The sequence below is a fragment of the Lissotriton vulgaris genome, chromosome 4_1, assembly GCF_964263255.1.
Source record: "Lissotriton vulgaris chromosome 4_1, aLisVul1.2, whole genome shotgun sequence".
NCBI lineage: Eukaryota > Metazoa > Chordata > Amphibia > Caudata > Salamandridae > Lissotriton > Lissotriton vulgaris.
The window spans coordinates 1,582,367,417-1,582,390,775 of NC_141691.1; the positions used below are offsets into that span (position 1 = coordinate 1,582,367,417).

At 41.4% G+C, this 23,359-nt stretch overlaps 1 protein-coding gene across 1 annotated transcript in view; it reads left to right on the forward strand.

Annotated features, from left to right (window-relative positions):
- Nucleotides 1–23,359, forward strand: part of DNAJC5B (DnaJ heat shock protein family (Hsp40) member C5 beta) — a 314,042-nt gene that overhangs the window by 131,854 nt on the left and 158,829 nt on the right. The window contains exon 2 of the mRNA XM_086966987.1: nucleotides 14,439–14,569. Coding sequence (XP_086823113.1) covers nucleotides 14,463–14,569 — 107 coding nt within the window. The 5' untranslated portion in view covers nucleotides 14,439–14,462. The remainder of the gene's footprint in view (nucleotides 1–14,438; nucleotides 14,570–23,359) is intronic.

Genomic DNA, 23,359 nt, shown 5'->3' on the forward strand with positions numbered 1-23,359 from the left:
CAACCAGAAAGGTTTAACCAAGCAACAGAAAAAAAGAGCGAGGAAAAATAGAAATCAGCTGTTAAATTGTCTACCTATAAATAAGCAGATGCTGGCTAATTTTCCTATTTTTGACCAGGCTAAAATAAAATCAAAACATGAACCTAACCTTAAAGAGGGAATACACCAGTTATCCTCCGGGATAGAAAAAGAATGCAAAAACTGGAAGACCCTGGAAGAGAGTAAAAAACCATTGATTAAAAGCCCTAAGGACACGGCCCAAATGACAACGTCAAAAAAAAAAACACATCCATAAAGGGGGATCTCCTGGCAAAAAAACCTAGGAGTTGGGAACTCAAGTAACACTGACTACCTGATTTCACCAACTGCCGTAAGTTGCATTAATTGGAGCAAGAACCAGGGAGCCAGTTTTGTTGCACAATTAAACAAAAATACAGAGAGTCAGCAGTACGAGCTGTGCGAGCCGCAAAAAACTGAGTTTAACTCCTATCAAAAAGCGTGCACTTTTCATGAGGATAAAAAGCACCCCACAAATGGGAACGAGCAAAACAAGCACAATCCTAATAATCGTGGGCCCCTCTGGATTGTTGCTAAAAGTGCGGATAAGAACCAAAAAGCGCCTTCTATTCTTGTCACCACTCCAAGTGACAATCCAACAGCAGCGAAAAGTGACCATAAGAGTTATAGACAAGTAACAACAAAGGCAGATAGAAACATTCACGATTAAACACAACCAACAATAACTACGGACAATAATGTCATGCAAAAGAACTTACAAATAACTAATGCGGAAAGGATAAGTCCATACCCTGAGATTGCCTCCATGGAATATGTGCATCACTCAGAACAGGTTGGTCCAAAACGAACAGGCCGTGAAGTAAAGACCAGTGGATCAATCACGAAAATCCAGAATGATGCACATAATCAAATCGTAAAATACCTGCATGTTAAAGTAAAGGACAATGAACCAGCAAAATCCAGGTCAAATGACAAAAACCAGATTATCAATGAACAAACAATAGAGAAGGCAACAGTAACCACAGGTAAAATACTTCTTATTCCCAACTAAAAGCCTCAAGGCTCGCAAGACTTTCTAAATCGAGGGAACATCCTTCATCTGACATCCGCAATTCCAAGTCTCAGCCACCTAACATCGGCCGATTTATTATCTATTGAATTCATTTCTTCAGAGGGCAACGTGGCAAAGGAAGGCACGCTTGCTACCTGGAGGAACGTAGGAATAGTAAAAAGTATTCTTGCTGAAATGGCCAAATTTGAAGCGTGGGGAATTACTTTAAAAGAAGAAATAAAAAAGGGTTTTCCATCGCCCCTGCTAAGAAGGTGTGGAAAAAGAGATGACCACAAAAGTCGATCCACACATTCAGTGCTGCAAGGTGCCAGGGGGGCCGAGTCAGTCAGCAGCGATTACCTGAGGCAGATACTGAGTATAAACATTAATTGAACCCACTGACAGGCGGGCGAGATCGAAGGAGATTTAATAAAACTGCTCTCCTGGAACATCGCAGGAGCAAAAGACATCCTAAACAATAGTAGAAAGACAGCCACTTGGGATCAATACGACATCATAGCACTACAGGAAACATGGCTAACAGAGCCAATTGATGTACCAGTCAGATTATGCTTCCATGTGAGTGCGACTCGCCCTCAGCGTTATCGGTGCGCTAGGGGGGGGACTTTCGGTATACTTATCTACTGCACTGAAGATCAACGCCACTCAATTGGCCGCATCGGCACCTGACATGCAAATTATTAAATTGGAGAATGTAAAAAAGTGCAAAACTAGAACCCTCATTTTAATCAACATATATACTCACCCGACAAGCGCAACTAAAAAAGAACTCTTCCAACGTGTTGTCAAATCTGTATCTAACATCCGTTTTGAACAACCGAGCTGTGAGAGTATTGTCATGCGAGATTTCAACACAAATCTCCTACATCATCCGGAAGAGGAGGACAATATTGCTGCTGCAAATGAACTGTGGGATGTTGAACTCCAGGAGATTCCATTGGTTAAGAAGATAGACAAAGTGGGTAGGCAGTTGATGTGGGACCTTGAACGCCTCGGACTACGGGTAATAAATGGAAGAGCCAGCCAGGATAAACCCCTTGCTTCCACCTATACAGGCTACAATGCAAACTCTATCCTAGACTACACAATAGTAACATTACCCCTGCTAAGTCTTATTAAAAACTTCCAAATACTCTGCTCACTAGACAGTGATCACTCAATGCAACACATTGAGATGAAACTGACAGCCTCTAGGCACTTAAAAGCACCAACAATAGCAGGTTCAACCACAACAATCAATCTAAAGCGTTTAAGGTGGACGAGCAACACACTTTCTCAAATAGCGTTAGACGCTAAGAAGCAACTCAAAACGTTCACTAAAGAGAAGGACCTGTGCTCAGAAACTTGGTCTGACTTTTTGGAGAAGCTACCTAGGACTAGTACAAACTCTAAAGGGAAGACCTTTCCTAAGGCCGATATTAAACTCACAAAAACTACACTTTCAATGAGAAGGTATTTGCAGTAGCTCACAAGACGAGCACAAGGTCAAGGGAAAAACCCAAGTATCTGGCAAGAAGTTCGAAAAACAAGAAAACACTAAAAGAAACTTATCTGGATAGAAAAAAGGAACCAAGCAGATGACTTTTGGACTAAATTGCTGTACAACATAAAAAAATCAGACTCTAGGGCCTTTTGGATGCAAGTCAACTCCATGAATAGAACAAATCAACCTATAAGTATGACTTGTATCTCTGAAAATGATTGGGCCCAACACATAATCGATACCTTTTCAATTAAGTCACCAACACACTCGACTACAACTGCAATAACCGTAAGTGAAACATCAAGAATAGTTGACCAAGAAAGCATGTCTAATTCTAATTTTAGATCCAACAACTTAATCATCCATTAGGAAGGCTCAGGTCAACCAACACTGCCAGATGATGAATGTTGAATACTAAAAATAATCAAGAAAAGCAAGCAAGATTGTGCATCAGGACCAAACGGCATCCCGCAGGCAATTTATGAAGAAGACCAACAGTTCTGTGCCTGTAAATTCAATCTCCTGTTTCGATCAATAAGTAACACAGGTCGAATCCCGGAAAGCTGGAGGGGTGCTATCATCAATCCGATCTTCAAAGGGGGAGATCGTAAAAATCCAAATAACTATCGCCTGATAGCCCTTATTGATGCAGAAGCACAATACTACGCATACCTGGTGCTAGCAGATCTAGCACAATGGTCAGATTCGAACAACAAAATCCCGTTAAACCAGACAGGATTCCGTCGCGGAACTGGCACTATGGCAAACGCAATGGCACTGTGCCTAATAGCCGAAAAAAGTCTACAAATCCATCAGGAGCTTTACACGTGTTTTGTGGACTTTAAGGCGGCCTTTGATCACATCAGCAGGAAACTATTATGGGCAAAATTGAAGCAGCAGGGACTGCCAGACTCAATCCTAACGCCAATCATCGACCTGTACACTAACACCTGGATGCAGGTCAAGATTAACAATGGTCAGCGGTTAACCCGAAAGATTGGCACCTTTGATGGATTAAAGCAAGGCTGTGTGTTGGCCCCCCCATCTCTTTAATTTATTCATGGCCGATCTAACAGTAAGACTTGACCAGACCAATGCTCATCCACCGCGGCTAGGAAAGCTCCGTGTAACACATCTATCCTATGCCGACGATGTGGTGTTGCTAAGCCAGACATGAATAGGCTTGCAACGCCTACTGCAAGAACTGTCCAGATACACAAAACAGAATCTACTGGAAATAAACAGCACAAAAACAAAAACCATGGTTATAACTCAACGCCACAAAGCACCACCAATCTTCATGATAGATAACGTCAAGCTAGAAGTGGTGGAAAGTTATAAATATCTTGGGATACAACTGGACAAGCGTTTCAATTTCTCTGCACACCACAACGGCATTGAAAAAAAGGGCATGGCACTGTTGCATGCTTTTAACACATTAGCGACCAAACTTAAAGGACCTCTGGTTTCCCCCCTGCTAACAGTAATGAAAGCTAAGCTACTCCCAACAATAGCCTACGGGAGTGTATTACATCACGGCAATAGCGCGCAACTCTTAGACAAAATACAAATGAAAATCTACAAGCGCGTATTTGCGTTACCAAGCAATGCATCAGCCGCACAAGTAAGACTTGAATTTGGCTTACAATCACAAGTGTTGCTGAAAAAGTACGAGACTGTCAAATTTTGGTACGATGTCTGGATGAACCAGGCGTCCCAACTCCGCCTATGCCAAATACCTCAAACTGTCATTAGAATCGACTGAGTTGGTTGCTCTTTGGGAAACCAAACTTCCAGTACAGACATTTAAACAGGTGGTAAAGAAGGCGGCCAAAAGGCATTCGTTGCTTAATGATAAACTAACCTTCAGTCATCGAACCCACGCTTTGATGACAATCCAATCTTATAAAAAGCCTATACAGCAGCCTACCTAGACCTTGCTTTCTCACCATTCATCAAACGCAAACACCTCAACTTAAGGTTGGGTAGCTTCCCAACGAATGCTGACCAACCTAAATGGAAGCCCCAAGAAAGTGAGGAATGTGATCTATGTGGCGCAAGAAGACAGGATTTCACCCATTTGATTTGTATTTGCCCGGCCCTGATTCAGGAACGTCGGAGTTGGTTAAAAGCCAAGTCTAATAAACTTTGAATTCGCACTTGCTGGTCTGCGATTGTACAAATCTTATGCTCAGTAGACCCACAACTTATTTGCAGAGCAGACAAACTTATTACCAACTTCGAGAAAAAGCGAACATCATTGGCAAAGACTTGAACCAGCAATATGTTCATATTTTTTAAAAAAATGTTGATTGACTGCTTTATTTTACAATATTTTAACTTTTATACAGCGGTGTTAACTTTCTGCTTTTTAAACATTGTGATATTTAGTATTTTGTAATGGTTTTTATTAACTCTACAATAAAGTTATTCACTGTCTGCTGGGTGTTCCAATCTCCACTTCCCAGTATATATGCCATAAGGAACTTAACCTAAATTTTATTTGTGATTTTATTAGCGCCCGACCTGCTCTATTTTGGCTTTCAGTTTGGAGGAATAAATCAGCATCCTTAACCCAAGAAAATATAAGCGATTGCCTTAAGTGCGAAAAAGGAATTGACATTACCTGGCTTTCGGGGGTCTATCAGAGCCTCTGTAGCATAGGGAAAGGTAGCCTTTTTTAGACCCAAGTCAAGCTGAGTTATTCCATAAGAATGATCTGAAAAAAGCACTTTATACACTTCCTAACTCAGAAAGGTCTCAAATGGAATCCAATAAACCATCTGTTCTTAGCTACATGCATAAAGATCTGTTAAGGTTCCCCCTACCAATATATCTTACACTACCAATGACCAATTGGGAAAGAAGCCTTTTATTTCGGCTGAGTGCAGGAACTGTAAAGTTTTTGTTATGTTTTCCTTTTGGCAAATGGACAAATCTTGCAAACACATTATGCCCCTGTGATGGAATGAGTACACAAACTGACTTGCATTTTTTCTTTTTTTGTAAACGTGTATTTAAAATATGTTAAATGGTTTTTAACCCCTTTTTAAAAAAAAAATAGACCTGTTTCCTTAGAACAATCTTACCAGACAATGCTTTCCCTAGAAAATGAAGAAATAATTTACCGCACTTGCACTTTTCTGAGAGTTGCTACCCGAGCTCGGAGGATAATGAATAACTCCTGACGATCTTTTGTATGGTAGTTTTGGTAAACTGTTCAGCGTTTATTGTGGTGTATTAAATTAATTCTGTGATATTTGTTAAGGATTTTATAACAATATGTAAAATTATGATGTGCTTTTATGAATTCTTTGAATTCGAATAAAGATTTTTTTATTAAGATAATGATGAATGTGATGCAAGATAAGTAGTAAAAGGTAACCAAGATAAATCTGGTTTGATCTGCTGATATAAAGTAATGAAGTGGCAGTATGTATTATATCTTCAAGACATATTTAATTCCATCACATGAACACAGATAATTTTGAAGCATATAACTTTGAAAGTGCGTGCAATAAAAATATCAAACGGCCGAGGTTTGGGGGATACATGCTTTAAACTAGGCAACAAAGAACCTAAGAAAACATTTTGGAAAGTTAACAGTTAATTACATTTGAAGATCTTTAAACACGTAGACCAAATAGATTTCCAAAAGTTAAGAACCTGTGAACAATGATATAATAAATGAGTCAAAGAAACGTTACATGTAGGGCATGGCCAACATAGTGAAGAAGCGGTTGAGTCAAATTTAGAAGCACACTCAGGGCTAATAGCAGCTCTTTTGTAAACAAAAAGTAGAGCGTGTGTAATATATGCAGCTTTGAATGCATTCAATATTTGAAGCCAGTTTTTGTCCCAGAATTGTGAGGAGAATGATATGGAAAGAATATTTCAAGGGAGATTTCAGTTTGATCAGAAGGTGGTGACATTAATGTTTTTTAAATATATTGATATATATATATATATATATATATATATATATATATATATATATATATATATATATATATATATATATATATATATATATATATATATATATATATATATATATATATATATATATATATATATATATATATATCAAAAGCAAAAAATAAGCGCACTCTCGGGAAACATAGACTCTGTACTCCTTAGGTTCACCTCCGTGTTTATTCAGAACACGTTTCACTCCCGAAGAACCTGATCACGTGAAAGAGACAACCAATGCAGGCAGTAAATCATGGCATAAGATCATGTACATAGAAATGGGACTACTATGGAAGAAAGATGCCGACTATATCGTTGTGGTGAATTGTACTACATACAAAGTGAATGTCTGTGTAGCGCCGAAATGGGTACAAAATAAACACAGGAATTCTATGTTCAAACCATTGTGTAAATAAAGTTAATGCTGTTCAAACAGGGGACATAGTCAAGAAATTCTAATCCATATATATAGATTGCCAATGCCCGTGTTGTGCCAATAACTGGGTACATAGTTATCACAAAAAGCATCAAAATTCACAAATCATCGGGCCGATCATGATACAGATGATGTCCATAATCATGTGATTTCCCCTCAGTATAGACCACGTTAGTATAAGACTCTCATGTGGAGTTGTTGTGTGTGTTTAAAAACTTTGGGATATGAGTGAATTAGTGCGTGTGCATCTACAAACATGTGGATTCATGAAGTAGTGGGCATAATGTATGTATAGGTATGTATGTTAATGTATAGGCATTTATATAGCGCACTACTTACCCGTAGGGTCCCAAGGCGCTTCGACCGCTGCGAAACCCTTCCTGGCTTCCCTGAGAGATGGTCCCTTAATGGGTATCTCCAGGGTGAGACCAGGCATCCCCGGCGGTCTGGTGGGGCCGTTAGTGAAGATGAGGCAAGCTAATGCCCAGAGTTGCCGAGTGTGATCGCTGATCAGAGTGGGCACCGAGGCGAGAGAATTATCGAGTACGCTGACCCTGGTCCAGAAACCTGCCGCGCCGGGAATCGAACCCTGGTCCCGGGCCGTCCTCTGCTCTCGGGTCTGCCGCCTCTAACCAGTGAGCCACACTACTTCACTCTTCTTCACATAATGAGTTGGCTTGTCCATGCGAGCTGATAGGCGGCATGAACAGGGGTATATGATGCCATGTGAAAAACGCGCTATCATAAAGTGTGTGACTCGGACAAGCAATAGTGGTTCTAGATGAGTGCCATGGTGGCAAGTAGTGCTGCTTCACTACACTGGACAGTGTAAATCGAGAGACGAGGTAAGTCTCAAAACCCTTCAATGATGCCATGGTGGCATGAGGCAGGGCTGGTGAATCCACAGTAATATCAGTGAAATACAGTTAAGAGTAGAACCTGACTAGCCCTGAAGTGAAGGTTGTATGTCTGTCTAATACACTTGAATGGTTACACATGTGATCGTGCCAGCAAGTAATTGCACATCAAGATGTGACGTATCACATTGTCAAATTGAACAGTACAGAAAGTCCCAGAAGTAAAAGTCATATTCAAATGCAAACCACGTTACCGACATTGTGTGCTGTGACGAAGAGCTCTTGTTGTGAAGGAGAAGGAAAAGGGTAGGTGGCCCCTGCTGGTGAAAACTGGTGGGTGGGCCCATTCCTTTCCTCCAGTGAGACCAAAAAAGACAAAAAAAGTGATTAAAAATAAGGATCCTGGATCCTGTGGTACTACATGAAAGTTAGAACAAAGTTAAAAACAAAGTGAATATTTGAAAGTAAAGTAAGTATGTTCAAGCATTTACATTTGTTGAAGTAAAGTGAGATATTGAGAATGTAACCTTTTCTTCCTTCTGGCAGAATAAGCAATAGTGAAAGCTTTAAATGAGGCTTTGGAAGCATCCAAATTGTTAGGAATAGATGGATCAATAGGTTTGTTAATTTGAAAAGATTCTCAAATAAAAGCAGTAGATTCAGTTATAAAACTTTAATCAAATAATAGGGAATTATTAAATCTCCATCAACCAATATTGGAGTCAGTAGGAGATAAATCAAAGGAGGCGAACAGTACTGGTGCATAATTGAAAATAACAATGGAAACTATTTCTGAAAATTACATGAAAGGGAATAAGGATGTTGTAACTAAAATATAATCAATTCTGGGCATTGTATGATATACACTAAAAAAAGTAAATTCACATTCATCAAGATTGCAAATTTTCCAAACAACAAATAATGGTTGAGATGCAATAACTGATTGGAAAGCCTTTTTAGATTTGTCAGGAAGCATTACATTTGCATTTAAACTTCTCATCCACAAAGGGGTCCAACCATTGGTTAAAGTCACCATCTATATTGATTTTGGGGTTACCAATATTAGCAAGTTTTACTTTAATAATATTCGAAAAATCAGAATCAGGTTTGACTTGACCAAAGATATGAAACAAGGAAATATGTTTGTTATGAATATTAGCATTAACTAATAACACATTGACCATTAGTTTCACATTCAGTTGATATAATTTGTATTTTCAATCTTTTATGACAATAGCAACACCACCCTTGCAATCAATAGCCAGAGGAAAAAAAAACCCTGACCAACCCATTGTCGTTTCAAGGTAAACGGTTCAATATTATTACAGTGAGTCTACTGTAAGAAGACAATTTAGTAGTTAAACTTAGATAAATGAGGAAGTACCTTTTGTCAAGTCCATGGACGTTCCACAAGACAATGTTAAACATATTAAGAAAATGGGGAGAAGGGAACAGGTACATGAGTGGCAAGCTGCAGAAACGGAAAAGAAACAAAATGACACCATATACTCAAAACAGCTTAGTGCTTTACTGAAGTGACATAAGGATATTATATGACATATGAGCACTCAGATAATATAAATAAAAAAGAAGAGGGCAAAAAGGAAAAAGGGAATATATAAAAGTAGAAGAAGAAGCAGATCAAGAATAGGAATCTAGATTTGAGAGGAAGAGTATTGAAAAGTAGTGTGTGCGTGTTCATGTGTTGTGTTTCAAGGTGGCCATTTTGTTATTTTTAATTTGCTGTTCTAACTTGGCAGCCATATTAGCACAGTAAATTACAAGTGAGCAAAAGATGAATAAGAAAATGTAGAAATATGCCCAGTAGCATTTTGCAGCTGCTGGCTATGTTAAAAATAACAAGAACAACAGCAAAGAGAAGGAAAATAAAAATTATGTAGAAAAAGCTCTGTATTAAGAAATTTGGGAAATGAAAGAGAACAAGGGCAATACACAATTCTTAAGATTCCTAAACATTAGAGTCCATTATATGAGATGAAATAGGTTGAAGAAACGTTTCAAATTTAACAGGATCATCAAAAAGTCTTGATGTGCCTTCATAAGTGATTTTACATATACAAGGTTGAAGGACACTGTAGTGGACATTCAGCTGTCTTACTTGAAGTTGTAGGGCAAGGAACTCCTTTTGTCTGGCATTAGTTGCTTTACAGATATCTTGAGAAAATAATATATTGTGGCCGGACCAGACAAGACAATGTTTTCCTTTGCAGCTTCCAAGACATGTAGAAGGTCTGTGAATTCACTAAATACCATAATGATTCCTCTAGGTTTAGAAGAGAGAGCTTGAGGGCAACCAGATGATGTGATTGTTGAATATTAAGAAGAGGAGCTGTAGGAAGTCTAAGAATATCTGGGAGGAGCTTCTTCAGGAATGCAAGAAGGCCAGGAACTTCAAGAGCTTCCGACAGACCATATAGGTGAGGGTTGTTGCATTGATTCCTGTTCTCAAGATTCTCAGTATGCAGTTTGAGTTTTAGGATTATCTGCTTGAGAGGAAAAGGAACATTAGTAGCCACATCCTTAGAAGAGCTAAATTCTGCATCCAGCGGTCCTCATTTTATTAAAGCTTGACATTAGTAGCACACATAAAATATTTTAAGCCCCTCACCTCACCAAGGATGGTGTCTATAACTGGATTATAAGAGGATATGATAGGTGATGGAGAATCATTTTTCACACTCTGTGATTTTGTGCAAGAAGATGTAGTCTTTGCAGCTGCAAGTAAGTCACTGGCCATCTTGATGTAGTGCAGTGGTTCCCAAACTGTGCGCCGCGGCACCCCGGTGTGCCTTTAGGAGTCACCAGGGGCACCCCGCACTATGTGGGAAAATAAGCCTGCGCTGAGGAAGCGTCTAATCATGTAGTATTGTAATGGTGAGAAGATGCTCAATTAACAAGTGATGCGTCTTTAGACGCCCTACCACTACCCGTCAGCAGTCAGCTTTAAGGCAGCAAGGCAGTGAATGGTTTTCAAATGACACCCAGCTGTGGCGCAACACACGGGGGTGTTTCAAATGCCACCTGAGTAATCTGAAATCTTGGTTTGGGCCAGGAGCGCATGGCCGCCATATGCGCTTCTGACGTGCTTTCAGGTAGCCTCCGCTTACGCACAGCAGCCCGTCGAGCGTTATTGCAGCCCGTGTTCTGCTGTGCAGCTCTTGAGCATCCTTCACAATTTATACAGGTTGGTTTCACATGGACTATAATACTCCTTGCTTACTGCAAAAAAGGGGAACATGACAAGCTTGTGACCTGCCAAGCCCCTGTAATTATGCTGGCTGCTTTTCCTGCACTTTGTTTGTGTCCGCGCCAGAAATTACCAGACAGAATTTCCAGTGGGCAAACTCGCCCGAAATAGGCTACAATTGGAGCCTGGATTAGTTTCCCGGACCCAATCTGACCCTCAGCCAAGGCCAGGCACAAAACATAGCAACATCATTAGTGTAATAATAATAAACCTTTTCCTCCCAGCTCAGTGAAAGCAGTTCCCCCTTCTTCCCTCCGTATATTTCAGGAGTTTGCCACTGAAGTAATTTTATGGTCGGACTTGCTAGAAATAAACACACGTTACCTTTCTAAGAAACATCACCTCCTCCCAGCTGCCTCGTGTGACCCTCATTCCTTACCAGAAGGGAAGACTTGTTCTGCCTCTGACGTCCCCCAATCCAGATTGGGGAAAGGTTGCATTTTCCGCATGATTTGGCTCGTATTGGACGGCCCCTCTATCCCTGATGTCAGGGATCAAGATGGCAGCGTCAGGGAAGGACATTCGCACGTTTCATTTCTAGTGTTGTCAACTGCTTGCCTGTGGCAGCAGATGGGAGGGTATAGAGGCCTTGCCCTGGGCAAGGTTCACCCTCGCTGTGAAGGATACTTTACTTGTGCTACTTCTTGCTAAATCAACCTTACAGAGAGTATTATTTTTTAAGATGCCATTATCTCCAGCATCACATTTGCTCAGGAGAGGTTTATATATGACATATATATTGTCACAACAGTGAGTGCTTGTCTATTCTGCTTTGCTGTTAGTAAATGCCCAAATTTTCCCTTTTGCTGGATTTGCTCCCCACTGCCTCAGGAAGAGACACAGGCGCTAACAGGTAAACCGCCGCAAGAACAAACTTACAGCTGTTTAATTTACTTATTATTTCAAAGCAAGAGTAAGGCCTCCCAAATAAAATGAGTATTTTCAAACCTTATCCACAATCACACACTGAGGTGATGTCAGGACAAGTATTATTTTGCTACAACAAATATCTAGATGGGCCCTAATTACAGGAAAAAAGAATATATGTAGAATAGACTGTTGGCCTGGCTGTTGAAATGTGAGATAAGACATGCACCGCTTATTTATCTGGAACTGGTACTTCCACTGCTCTGAAGCTAATTCTTAAAGCTGAAGTTGTATTTCACCTAGAGAACATGTAGTGTTATGAAACCACTGGACGTGCTTACATTTTATCCACTTTTGTCCGATTCCGAAAAGCTCCCCTTGAACTTGGGATAATGATTTTGGAGCGTATTCTGAGTGGTCTGGCTTGGTTATTTCTGATTTATTTTTGGGTTAATTACCGCTGCACAATTACCATTTTTACTGATTGTTGAGTTAAAACAATGAAACAAAGTGTGTTTCTACTCACATTTTCACTTGCTGAAAGCAAGTGGAAAATATATACCGAGATGTACCTGGAATTAAAAGGTTGCACACTGTTCAATCACCCCAGACTGGGCCACCTGTGCTTTATTTCTGGGAAAAGGAATGTGACAGAGGAATGGAAGAAATGCCTGAAACTAAAAGTGACACCAAGACAGTTTATTCATTGGCTTCATCCCAATTAACCTCAGGGCAAAAATTGGAAGTACTCCCGAGGTCTGGCTTACATCCTCCCACCAGTAAAAAAAAGTGACATGATGGGGAGCCAAGGCCAACTGCCAATCAGGTCAAGGGAGCCACAGGTTCAATAAGTTTGGGAACCACTGACGTAGTGCATGTCGTAACTAGGAGTACATTTAAGGAATTTTGTTCTGCCTAAGTAACAAATAACGACTTGAGCATAGATAAGGTAGGAACTGGATATTAGTACTCATTAAAACCAGTCTTGAAGTGATGTACAGTTGTAACTGTATAGCTGTACTAGGTAGAATGTATGATAAGGCGGTGTTATAGCATTACGTAATGAGAAGGCACCATCAAATGTTCTATGAGGAATCTCAATAGCATTTACATCCAATTAATATAGTCTTGAGGAAAAAGAAAAACATCAGAGAGGAGCAGAGGAAGTATACTTTGCTCTCAGGTTGTTAATAAACTCCAGCCAACATAGAAAAAACAGTTTCATAGGCCAACCTTCAAAGTGCATGCCATTCCTTCAAATAATTGTAAAGGTAAATGCCAAAAAGCTAGGATGTGGAGGTAGCAACAACATCAAGGAAAGCAAAAAATATAAAGTGGGTGATACGGTAACTGAAAAGTTGTGGTGCGCTTATTTACATAAATTCCCTCACCAGCTCCCAGGGACAACAGAGGTGTATAAAGTGGAAAGGTAACCTCAAGACTGTATTAATATAAAATTAGAGCAGGGCTGACAGGTAGGTCCTAAAGTATATCAGCACAAGAGCTATTTCATACTTAGATTTGAGGAAAGGAGTAATAAGCGGGCAGCACGTTGCATGAAAAGGCTTCACTTTTACTGTGAATCACCGTCGCAGATTCGTGAATGAAAGGAAAGCACAAGACCTATATGTTTAGGAGGGATGTATGGCGCTACAACGCATACATTTACATGCGGTTTTAACAACGCAAGTCGTTACAACGACTTGCGTTGGATGGAGCTGGACTTAGGAGTAGTATAATTTACTATTCCAACTCCAGTCTACGTACAGTAGGGAAGGTGTTGGATAGTAAATTATACTATTCCTTGTCCTAGAGCACCATCTAGCGCAAGTCATGTTAACGACTTGCATTATGAAAACCGCGATGTAATAGCATCACAATGTTATCCCCGCGTTGTAAACAATGTTTCCCGTTTAGGGAGCGAAGCAGAGCAGTGGAGGCATATTTTGAAGAAGATTGCGCTGCAGTAATGAGTTTGAAGGAGACAAGTTCTGTGATATGTCAGACTTCAGGGGAATGCCGCCATCTTGAATGGCGCATAAGCCACGCCCTACTGATTCATTTAAAATAAACTGAAGACTAAATTCAGCACTGAACATTTCTTTGAATAATGTGTAAGATTCCACTGAACATTCTGGACTACAAGTAACCAGAGAGTAGATTTGGAAATGCCCTTTTGTGGCTAAGTAGTTCGAAACCCTAACACTGCAATCCAAGCATTAACACTTAACCAAAATCACATTATTTCTATTTGTCTTATATTGTAAAAATGTGTAGTGCATGCAATCACATGTAGCTCTTATTCAGCAGCTCCAATTTCGGATGCTACAGCTACAATATGAACATATTTTGTAAAACGATCTTCTACTGTATAAAATTGTTTGAACTTTAAATACTGAAGCCACTTTCTTTATAGAGTACTGAACAGTTTGCAATCAATTATGTTGTTTCCTTCTTTCATTTAGAAGTCTCTGTAATGCACTGAGAACATGGCTGATCAACGACATAGGTCTTTGTCTACATCAGGAGAAGCGCTGTACCAGATACTGAATCTGCAGAAGGGGGCAACGCATGAGGAAATCAAGAAATCCTACAGGTAGAGGACGAGTTGGAAAGAGTGTGTATGTGTGTGTGTGTGTGTGTGTGTTTGTGTGTGTGTGGGTGTGTGTGTGTGTCCGTGTACGTATGTGCATGCACAATTTGAAATTCCTGCATTTTTTTTCTCCCTTTTTTTATCTCTGGCACAATGAACTGTGAACATAGACTTTGGAAATGGCGGAAAACTGTACTAGCATTTTTACAACCACTACCGTTAAACTTGCAGGCCTAAAAATCACGATTGTTGCTGATAAAGTGATTTCATTCAGAGCTTGATTTACAAACCTAAGTTTAGTCACAAATGCTGTGATTTGCACAATTAGAGTGTTTGTGACTGCAGAATATGGCTCCGATATATATGGATTCCATTTTGGGAGTCGATAAACATTTGCGGACTCATAAAATAGTATTGCGAATAGATACCGATTTGAAAGTTGCGTGCTGTAGTTGTTCATTTTAAACTACAAATCCGTATCCTGCGTACTAATAATTTGGAAACAGAATTCTGGTCACAAACCAATGGAAAATTTTCAACCCCAATTTAAGATAGTAATTAATTTGCAAAAGAGAAGGAGTCCCTTTAGAGTCTTAATGCTTTGTGAATTATGAAAAAAGCTGCACCCGCAGACATCACCACCTCATCAGATTAGCCAAGAGATCCTCCTTCAAAGACCCCTTGGACAACAAAGCACACAACAGCAAAGTCTCTTCAGCATCGTAAAGGAACTCTCCAACCCCAGTGCCAACGACATCCTGCCCTCACAAGAACTGTGCGACTCACTAGCCATCTTCTTCCACCGCAAGATCACTGACATCCATGACAGATTCAACACTACAAACGCCGTCTCCTCCTCCTGCTACAACACCCTCTGCATGCTCCGCAGGATCTACAAGTGGATACAAAAAGAACGGTGACACAGGCCCTCGTCAGCAGCAGACTAGACTACGGTAACGCACTCTATGCAGGAATCCTAGCCAAACATCTACGAAGACTACAAAGCATCCAAAATGCCTCCCCCAACTGATCGTCAACGTCCCCCGCTGCAGCCACATCACCCCCCACCTGAGAGACCTACACTGGCTCCCCATCGACAAGAGGATCACCTTCAAGCTCCTTACCCACGCACACAAAGCACTTCACAACGCCGGACCAGCCTACCTTAACAGCAGACTCAGCTTCTACACCCCCACCTGCCAACTCCGCTCCGCCAGCCTCGCCCTCGCCGCTGTCCCCCGCATCCAACGAACGACATCCGGCAGCAGATCCTTCTCCTACCTCGCCGCCAAGACCTGGAACACCCTCCCTACCCACATACGGCAGACCCAAGACCTACTCGCCTTCAGAAGACTCCTCAAGACCTGGCTCTTCGAGCACTAGCAGCACACCCCGCCCCCCTCCCCTCAGCACCTTGATACCCTCACGGGTAAGTACAAGTACTCTGATTGATTGAGTTATAAGGAAGTGAACAGTGGTCCAGGGCACCACAACCAACTCTCAGAGGTATATTTAAAAAACTATTTTTTTTCTATGAGCATTCTTTTCTCTTTATGCAAAATTGGCTGCGTTTCAAAAAGAAAGATATTTTACTTAAACACAATCTCAGACTTTGTGGTGTGCTTACCCTTGCAGGCCGTCTTCCCTGTCAATGTGTCTATTTGGATTGAATCACAATTTGCGACCTACCTATTATGAATATGAATTGTGTAGGCCGATTCAGACTTTATAATAAAGTCCAGGCTATATATTAAGACGAGTACATTCTGAGAAACTGTGTCCGAGTATATATTTATTTATTTATGTATGTAATTTGTTGTCTTCTGTTACGCTGACATGCAGAAAGAATTTCAGCCATTTCAGAGTGCCAGCCAATAGGAGTATGGTTAGGTTGATTAGAACCAAATATGATGGTAATTGCCCCAAGATTATTATGCCAACATCAATGTTTGGATACGTAGGATCAATTAAGGACTGGGGATTCCAGGTTGACGTGAATTTATTTAGAATGTTTTAATATTTTTATTTTATCAATGTAGACAAAAATGGGCATCAACTTTTTGATCTGTAAAAACTCCCTGATTGCTATAAAAATAAATTTGCTGCTAACAGCACGGCTGGTCATTTCATATTCCCAGGCGCCTTCCACAGTGATATACTCCATCAGCAACACACCGCAGCTGACTGCCACCACCACTACTGGCTTTTCTTTGTGGTGCTTACTGCCTCTCATAGCATTCCGCAGCACTCATTTTATCGTACATTCTTGGTCCGTGAATGAGAGTGGCTGGCATTGTTACCTCTTGTTACGGGAAGCGTCAGGCCTCGGGCTCTCCCAGATGCCCCGCTGTGCCCCAGCCGAATGCGCGCCCTCATGCGCCGTGGTGTGATTCATGTTCTGTGACCAGCTGCTACATTGCTTGCATAAACGTCGGAGAAGGACTGATTCGCACACCGTTTCTCTGCCCACCAACAATATTTCTAAATGCACGTGGTTTTCATATTGGAAACTTTGTTCCATCTGACTACTTGAATTACTTACCACTTACTTTCTTGGACCGCTGTGTATATATTCTGGTGCATTATTCGTAAATGCTTTCATGATAATCTTGTCATCGTGTAAGAATCGAAACATCATCGACTCTTGCGCACTTACCATACTATAATGTACAGAATAAAGAGTATTGGGGCAGAATTACTACTCTAAATTTAATTGTGACTAACTTTCATTTTGATTTACGTCACACATTACTGCCTGAGTCTTTTGGCTATGTCATTTTGTGCTTCTTGTGTTTCCACTTACATATTGGCTTGGATTGTTCAATAAATGTGACTTTATTTTGTTTAAAAGACAGCGCTTCAGGGCGTAATTATTTTCCCAGTTAAAATATTCATATCTATATTTTGTTTAGGGAACTGTGGGGCATATTATCAAGGGGGTTTATCTCCGCTTTTTTGGCTTTAAAAGCCAAGAAAGCGGAGATAAAATTATCTCCCTATTACCTAGCTGTCGCTAACACCAGTTAGCGACAGCTAGTAGGAGATAGCGACCATCTTGGGCCCCACTGTGCATGTCAGTGATATTCATCACTAAGGACATGCAAAGTGGGCGTGCCAAGATGTTAGCGACTGGAAACAGTCGCTAACATCGCTATCTCCTATTACCAACGTTTGGAGATATTCGCGCTAAGAGTGAATATCTCCAAAAGCTAACACCTGCCCTGCGCACTTCTTAGCCATGTTATCCAATGGGAGGTGGATAACATGGCTAAGAGCATTAGCTCGGTAATGCATGAATATCGCTGACTTTTCAGCGATATTCATGCATTGCGGCCGTTTTTTATCGCATTTGCGATAAACCTTGGTAATACCAAGGTTTATCTGCGATAAAAATCGCCGCAGCTCAGCTGTAAATTTCTGTCTCTAACCAAGCAATAGCAATAATTATCGCTATTGCTTGGTAATATGCCCCTTTGTTCCTTTATAGCAAAACAAATTGGAGCAACACTGGAAGACCCTTCAATGCAATATGGTGCTATTTCCCACCTTGGTCCAAAATTAACACCACGAAAGCAATGTGCCTAATTTGGGGACTGGTCTCAAAATGTATGCTTCTGGTTGTGATATTGGAGCACATTATAGTGTGCTCAATTAGCTTTTCGAGTAATGTTGTTCTTCCGGGAATCAAAATGGACGTTTTACTTTTGTATTTATTAAAAATTATTCAGCATTTTATGCGTTGATGCTTAATTTCTTAACGTTTAATTATTGTTTTTCCATATTTTAGATAATTTATCTAAACAGTAAATATTAAACTTTTTATTTAGTAATTGTTTGTTTGACTGCTTTGGGATTTCCATTGAAATACCTGCACAATCATCAACCTGAAGTTAATTTGTGCACCTCAGAGAGACATACTGTTTGTGAAAGTAACAGAAATCTTTTATGTTTCAGACATTCCTTATTGATTCTTTATTGATTGGAGGCTTAAAGAGAAAACAACATCAACCAGCCATAACCACTATCCATTCCTTTCTTCCCCGAAGAACAACACCCAACCAGCCCTCCCTCTTAATTTTCAACCTGTTTCTAATAGCACTAATAGCACTTTCATAGATATTAGCAACACAGAGAAACAACCATTAGCAGTTCCAAGAGGTCTAGGTTTTTAAAAGGTCAAGCTGTTGACTTTGATCATGCTTTTTTGATTGACATTTGCTTGCACATTCATCATAATGTATGCTCCAGCATGGCCTGCAACTTCACTAAAAATGATTCAAAGAAGGCTGCAGATGCATATCCATGATTCATTATGCAATCATTATTATGCTTAATAAACCATGCACTGGTGTGCATCATCAAGCCTGGGTGTATGTCAAGGCGCTTGCTTGTGCATATGTTGTGTTTCATCGTGGCCATTTTGTTATTTTTAATTTACTGTCCTAACTTGGCAGCCATGTTAGAACAGTAAATTACAAGTAAGAAAAAGCAGAAATGAAAGTGAGTGACAGTGCAAAGAAAATGAAGAAATCTGCTCAGTAGCATTTTGCAGCTGCTGGGCTAGCTTTAAAATATTATAATAAAAAGAAAATGACATGGAGAGTAGGACAGAGTGGTGTTGGGAGCATCCGGAAGGGAAGATAAAAGAGAGTACCTCATGGGCTGAGGTGAGGAATACATGGAGAAGAGATCAAGAAAGTATATACATTCACGCTGAGTGCACAAGAACAATGGGGAAAAAAGAGTTCCCTCAAGTGATCAGTAGAAGAATACAACTCTTACAATGAGAAAAGAGTGAGGTCAAAAGGTTCCTGTGCAGGACAAGCAAGAATAAGGGGAAAGCCATCAAATCAAGAACCCACACATGAGATAGACAGAGAAATCCATCCAACCATAAGGCAGCTCCTGACCCAAAGTCAACTCAAACATGTGTTCTTAACTGGAAACAACAATTGCCAACAGACAGCTAGAGCTGCTTTAGATAAGATCTTGAAGGGATAATGAAGATCCTTGTAATAGCAGAATGTTAGAAATGGGGTTCTCTAGTTGGCAAGAGTTTGCACCTTTGTCCAAGTAGGGACCCTTCTTTCTACTCAGGGTAAGGGGGATACACTTCTAAAATAACCCTTGTTCACCCCCCTGGTAGACAGGCTTATCTCAGAGACAGTGTGTAAAGCATTTGTAAACAAATACAGTAATACAGTGAAAACACTACAAATGGACACCACACCCATTTACCAAACAAAACCAAAATGACAAAAATCCACAATACAGTAATCAAAACGTGACTTTTAAAAAGTAAAAATAGTTCTCTTCAAAGCAAATTGCACATGCAACACTTTTTATGCAAAGTACCTGGGATGCGTCACCGTCAACCACACAAACAACAAGCACTGGCATTGCCAATAGGTCTCGCAGTAGGAAAGTTGGAGCTATTGGTTTTGTAAATTACATTTTATATTTATGTTTTGTGTTTTACAATGCCAATACTTTTAACTTTAGCAAATGTGACACTTTTAGCATTTGTAATGCCACATGTTTTGTATTGACGTGACTTAGATGTATTGATATTACAAATAACAATGGCTTTTAATTTTTTAAAATAATTAATACTTAAATAAAAGTGATTGTAATTTATAATGGCAATGGTCCGAAGTAGATGAAATAGTGGCAAAATAGAAAAACTGTGGCACAGAAAACAGGGCAGAAATTCATATCTGGTGTTTGCATAACAAACTAAATCTCAGCATAATTGTTATGGAAACTTTTACCAAAACAAATATTTTGAAGGCAGGTTAATAAAACCCACAATAAGTATTGGTGTTTTGATAGAGAACAGTGTTGAAAATCAGGGGCTGACCCCCTATATGCCTTTGCGCTTTCACTGGAGGGACTTCCCATGGTTGGGGGGGAGGCAACCTTACTGCCCAGCAGCTGGCCGTAGCTTTGCAGACCTGATGCGAGTCACGGCCGCCAGGCCGTGAAGTGTGAAGCAGTGGGCGGGGAAGCAGATCCCTTTGAAGCTCTCGGAGGCAAGGGGAGGAGAAATGCTGCTGGTGGCAATCCTCTACAAAAGCACGAAACACTGAGGGGATATGTAGGTGGAAGGCCAGCAGGAGGGCCCGGGTAAAAAAAAAAAAAAAAAAACGGCAATGAAATGTAAATACATCCTCCAAAGCAAACATCTGAAGTGCACGGTTAATTCAAATGCCTCACAGGGCTTCAATTTGTTTAAAAGGAACCTACGTGATATTAACAATCACACAATCAAACTTAACCTGAATCTTCCTTAATGTCACCGAATTCGAATGTTTTTCCAGGGCTGCTCTCACGGGCAGTAAAAAAAAACGTTTTGTGTCACCATAGCTCCGAGTCCTTTACTGATGACTGGGGAGGGGGGGTGGGGGCGCAGTGGGAGGTGGACGAGCCTCAGTTCGCAGCCATTTGACTGCATAGATGGCGTCATGCATTACAGTGTTTGCGGCAGTGGGTTTCATGGTGTGCACACACTGTGTCTTGGTAAGAATCGTGCTTCACGCCTGTGGGGCGGTGGGTTGCATGGTGCACACACTATCTGTTGGTAAGAATCGTGCTTCACGCCCTTGGGGCAGTGGGTTGCATGGTGCACACACTATGTGTTGGTAAGAATCGTGCTTCACACCCGTAGGGAAGTGGGTTACATGCTGCACACACTATGTGTTGGTAAGAATTGTACTTCACGTCTGAGCGGTGGTGGGTTGCATGGTGCACACACTATGTGTTGGTAAGAATCGTGCTTCACGCCCGTGGGGCAGTTGGTTGCATGCTGCACACACTATTTGTTGGTAATAATCGTGCTTCACGCCCCGTGGGGCGTGGGTTTATATGGTGCAAATGCTTAGTATTGGTAGGATTCTTGAGCTCACCTACGATTGGGTGAAAGGATGTGTGAAGCACACTGTATTTTGGTAAAGAACTATGCCTCACACATTATGCGGATGCCTGCATAGAGCACATATCACATGTTAGTATCAAGCATAGCTCGCTCGCTCTGTTTGGGGTTGCTGATTTATATCAAAATGAGGGAAGAAAGACAGTCGATCATTTGATCAACGGACACTATTTACCACTCAGGGTGGTGGAAGGTCCAGTAACAGCTTGTGTCCGTATTAAGTATTGAGAATACAAAAAGGGGGGTTGCTGAACTGTTCCTATGGAGAGCTAGGGAAGATTTAACTGGCGTGACCAAAGGTGTTAGAGTAACACCCTGGGGCATCCATTTTGTTGGATGTAGTTGCCTCACACACCCAGAAGGGTGTCATGCTTCATCATAGGCGGTTGCTCCTCGTCGGGGAGGCGGTGCAATCCCCGACGGGCTCACCTCAAAGAGGGGCTCTTTGGCGGAGATCTTTTTATCCAACAGCCTTATGGTGAGGTGGGGGTGTGTGGGCAGGACGGTGTGTAATTGTGAGAGGGATATTAAAATGTAGCAAGGGGTACCGGAATTCACTTTATTCTGGGGGTCCCCTGGCTGCAATTAAAACATGGGGTTAGCTCGCTAGGTGTCAACAAGTTAGGTCGGGTGACCCTAGATGAGACTAAGAGTGAAGGTGGTCGACATGTTTCTCGCAGTGGGTATAGTCACCCGCGATTCATCAGGACCTTAACAAAGTGAAGAACAACATGCTAGTGTCATGTGTGTGGTGTATGTTACCTCTGTGGGTTTTCCTATGCCTACTGGTCAGTAATTATATGCCACATGAGGGGTCGGCGGGACAAAACATCAGGGATGAGCCCAAGGGTTAAGCTCTAATCTCCTGTGTCCGCGTTGTCAGACCTACCCGTCACCGCCGAGCTCGAGTCATGCATTACAGTGTTTGCGGCAGTGGGTTTCATGGTGTGCACACACTGTGTCTTGGTAAGAATCGTGCTTCACGCCTGTGGGGCGGTGGGTTGCATGGTGCACACACACTATCTGTTGGTAAGAATCGTGCTTCACGCCCTTGGGGCAGTGGGTTGCATGGTGCACACACTATGTGTTGGTAAGAATCGTGCTTCACACCCGTAGGGAAGTGGGTTGCATGCTGCACACACTATGTGCTGGTAAGAATTGTACTTCACGTCTGAGCGGTGGTGGGTTGCATGGTGCACACACTATGTGTTGGTAAGAATCGTGCTTCACGCCCGTGGGGCAGTTGGTTGCATGCTGCACACACTATTTGTTGGTAATAATCGTGCTTCACGCCCCGTGGGGCGTGGGTTTATATGGTGCATATGCTTAGTATTGGTAGGATTCTTGAGCTCACCTACGATTGGGTGAAAGGATGTGTGAAGCACACTGTATTTTGGTAAAGAACTATGCCTCACACATTATGCAGATGCCTGCATAGAGCACATATCACATGTTAGTATCAAGCATAGCTCGCTCGCTCTGTTTGGGGTTGCTGATTCACATACCTTGAGGCCTCATGGTTCGCTACTATCAAAGGATGGATGGTTCAGATACTGCCCGGTGGAAGGCCGCGCGGCGCACACTGTCTGCGACATGCCTCGACACCTGGCGAAAGCCTGCTGTCTGCTGGTGATTTGATCCTGAATCATATTCTGTGGACTGATCAAGTCTGGCAGAGACGCCGAGCTCCCCCCTCTCTGTTGGGGCTTTGGCGCCGAGTGCTGGGGGCGTGTTGATGCACACTCGGTGGTGCAAGACCGGGTGAGGGCTCCACACACCTTGTGGGCATGTTTTGGGGCATTCAAACACTACAAGTGTTCCACGCGGGGAAGGTAGAGTTTTCACGCGTCGTAGATAAGTGC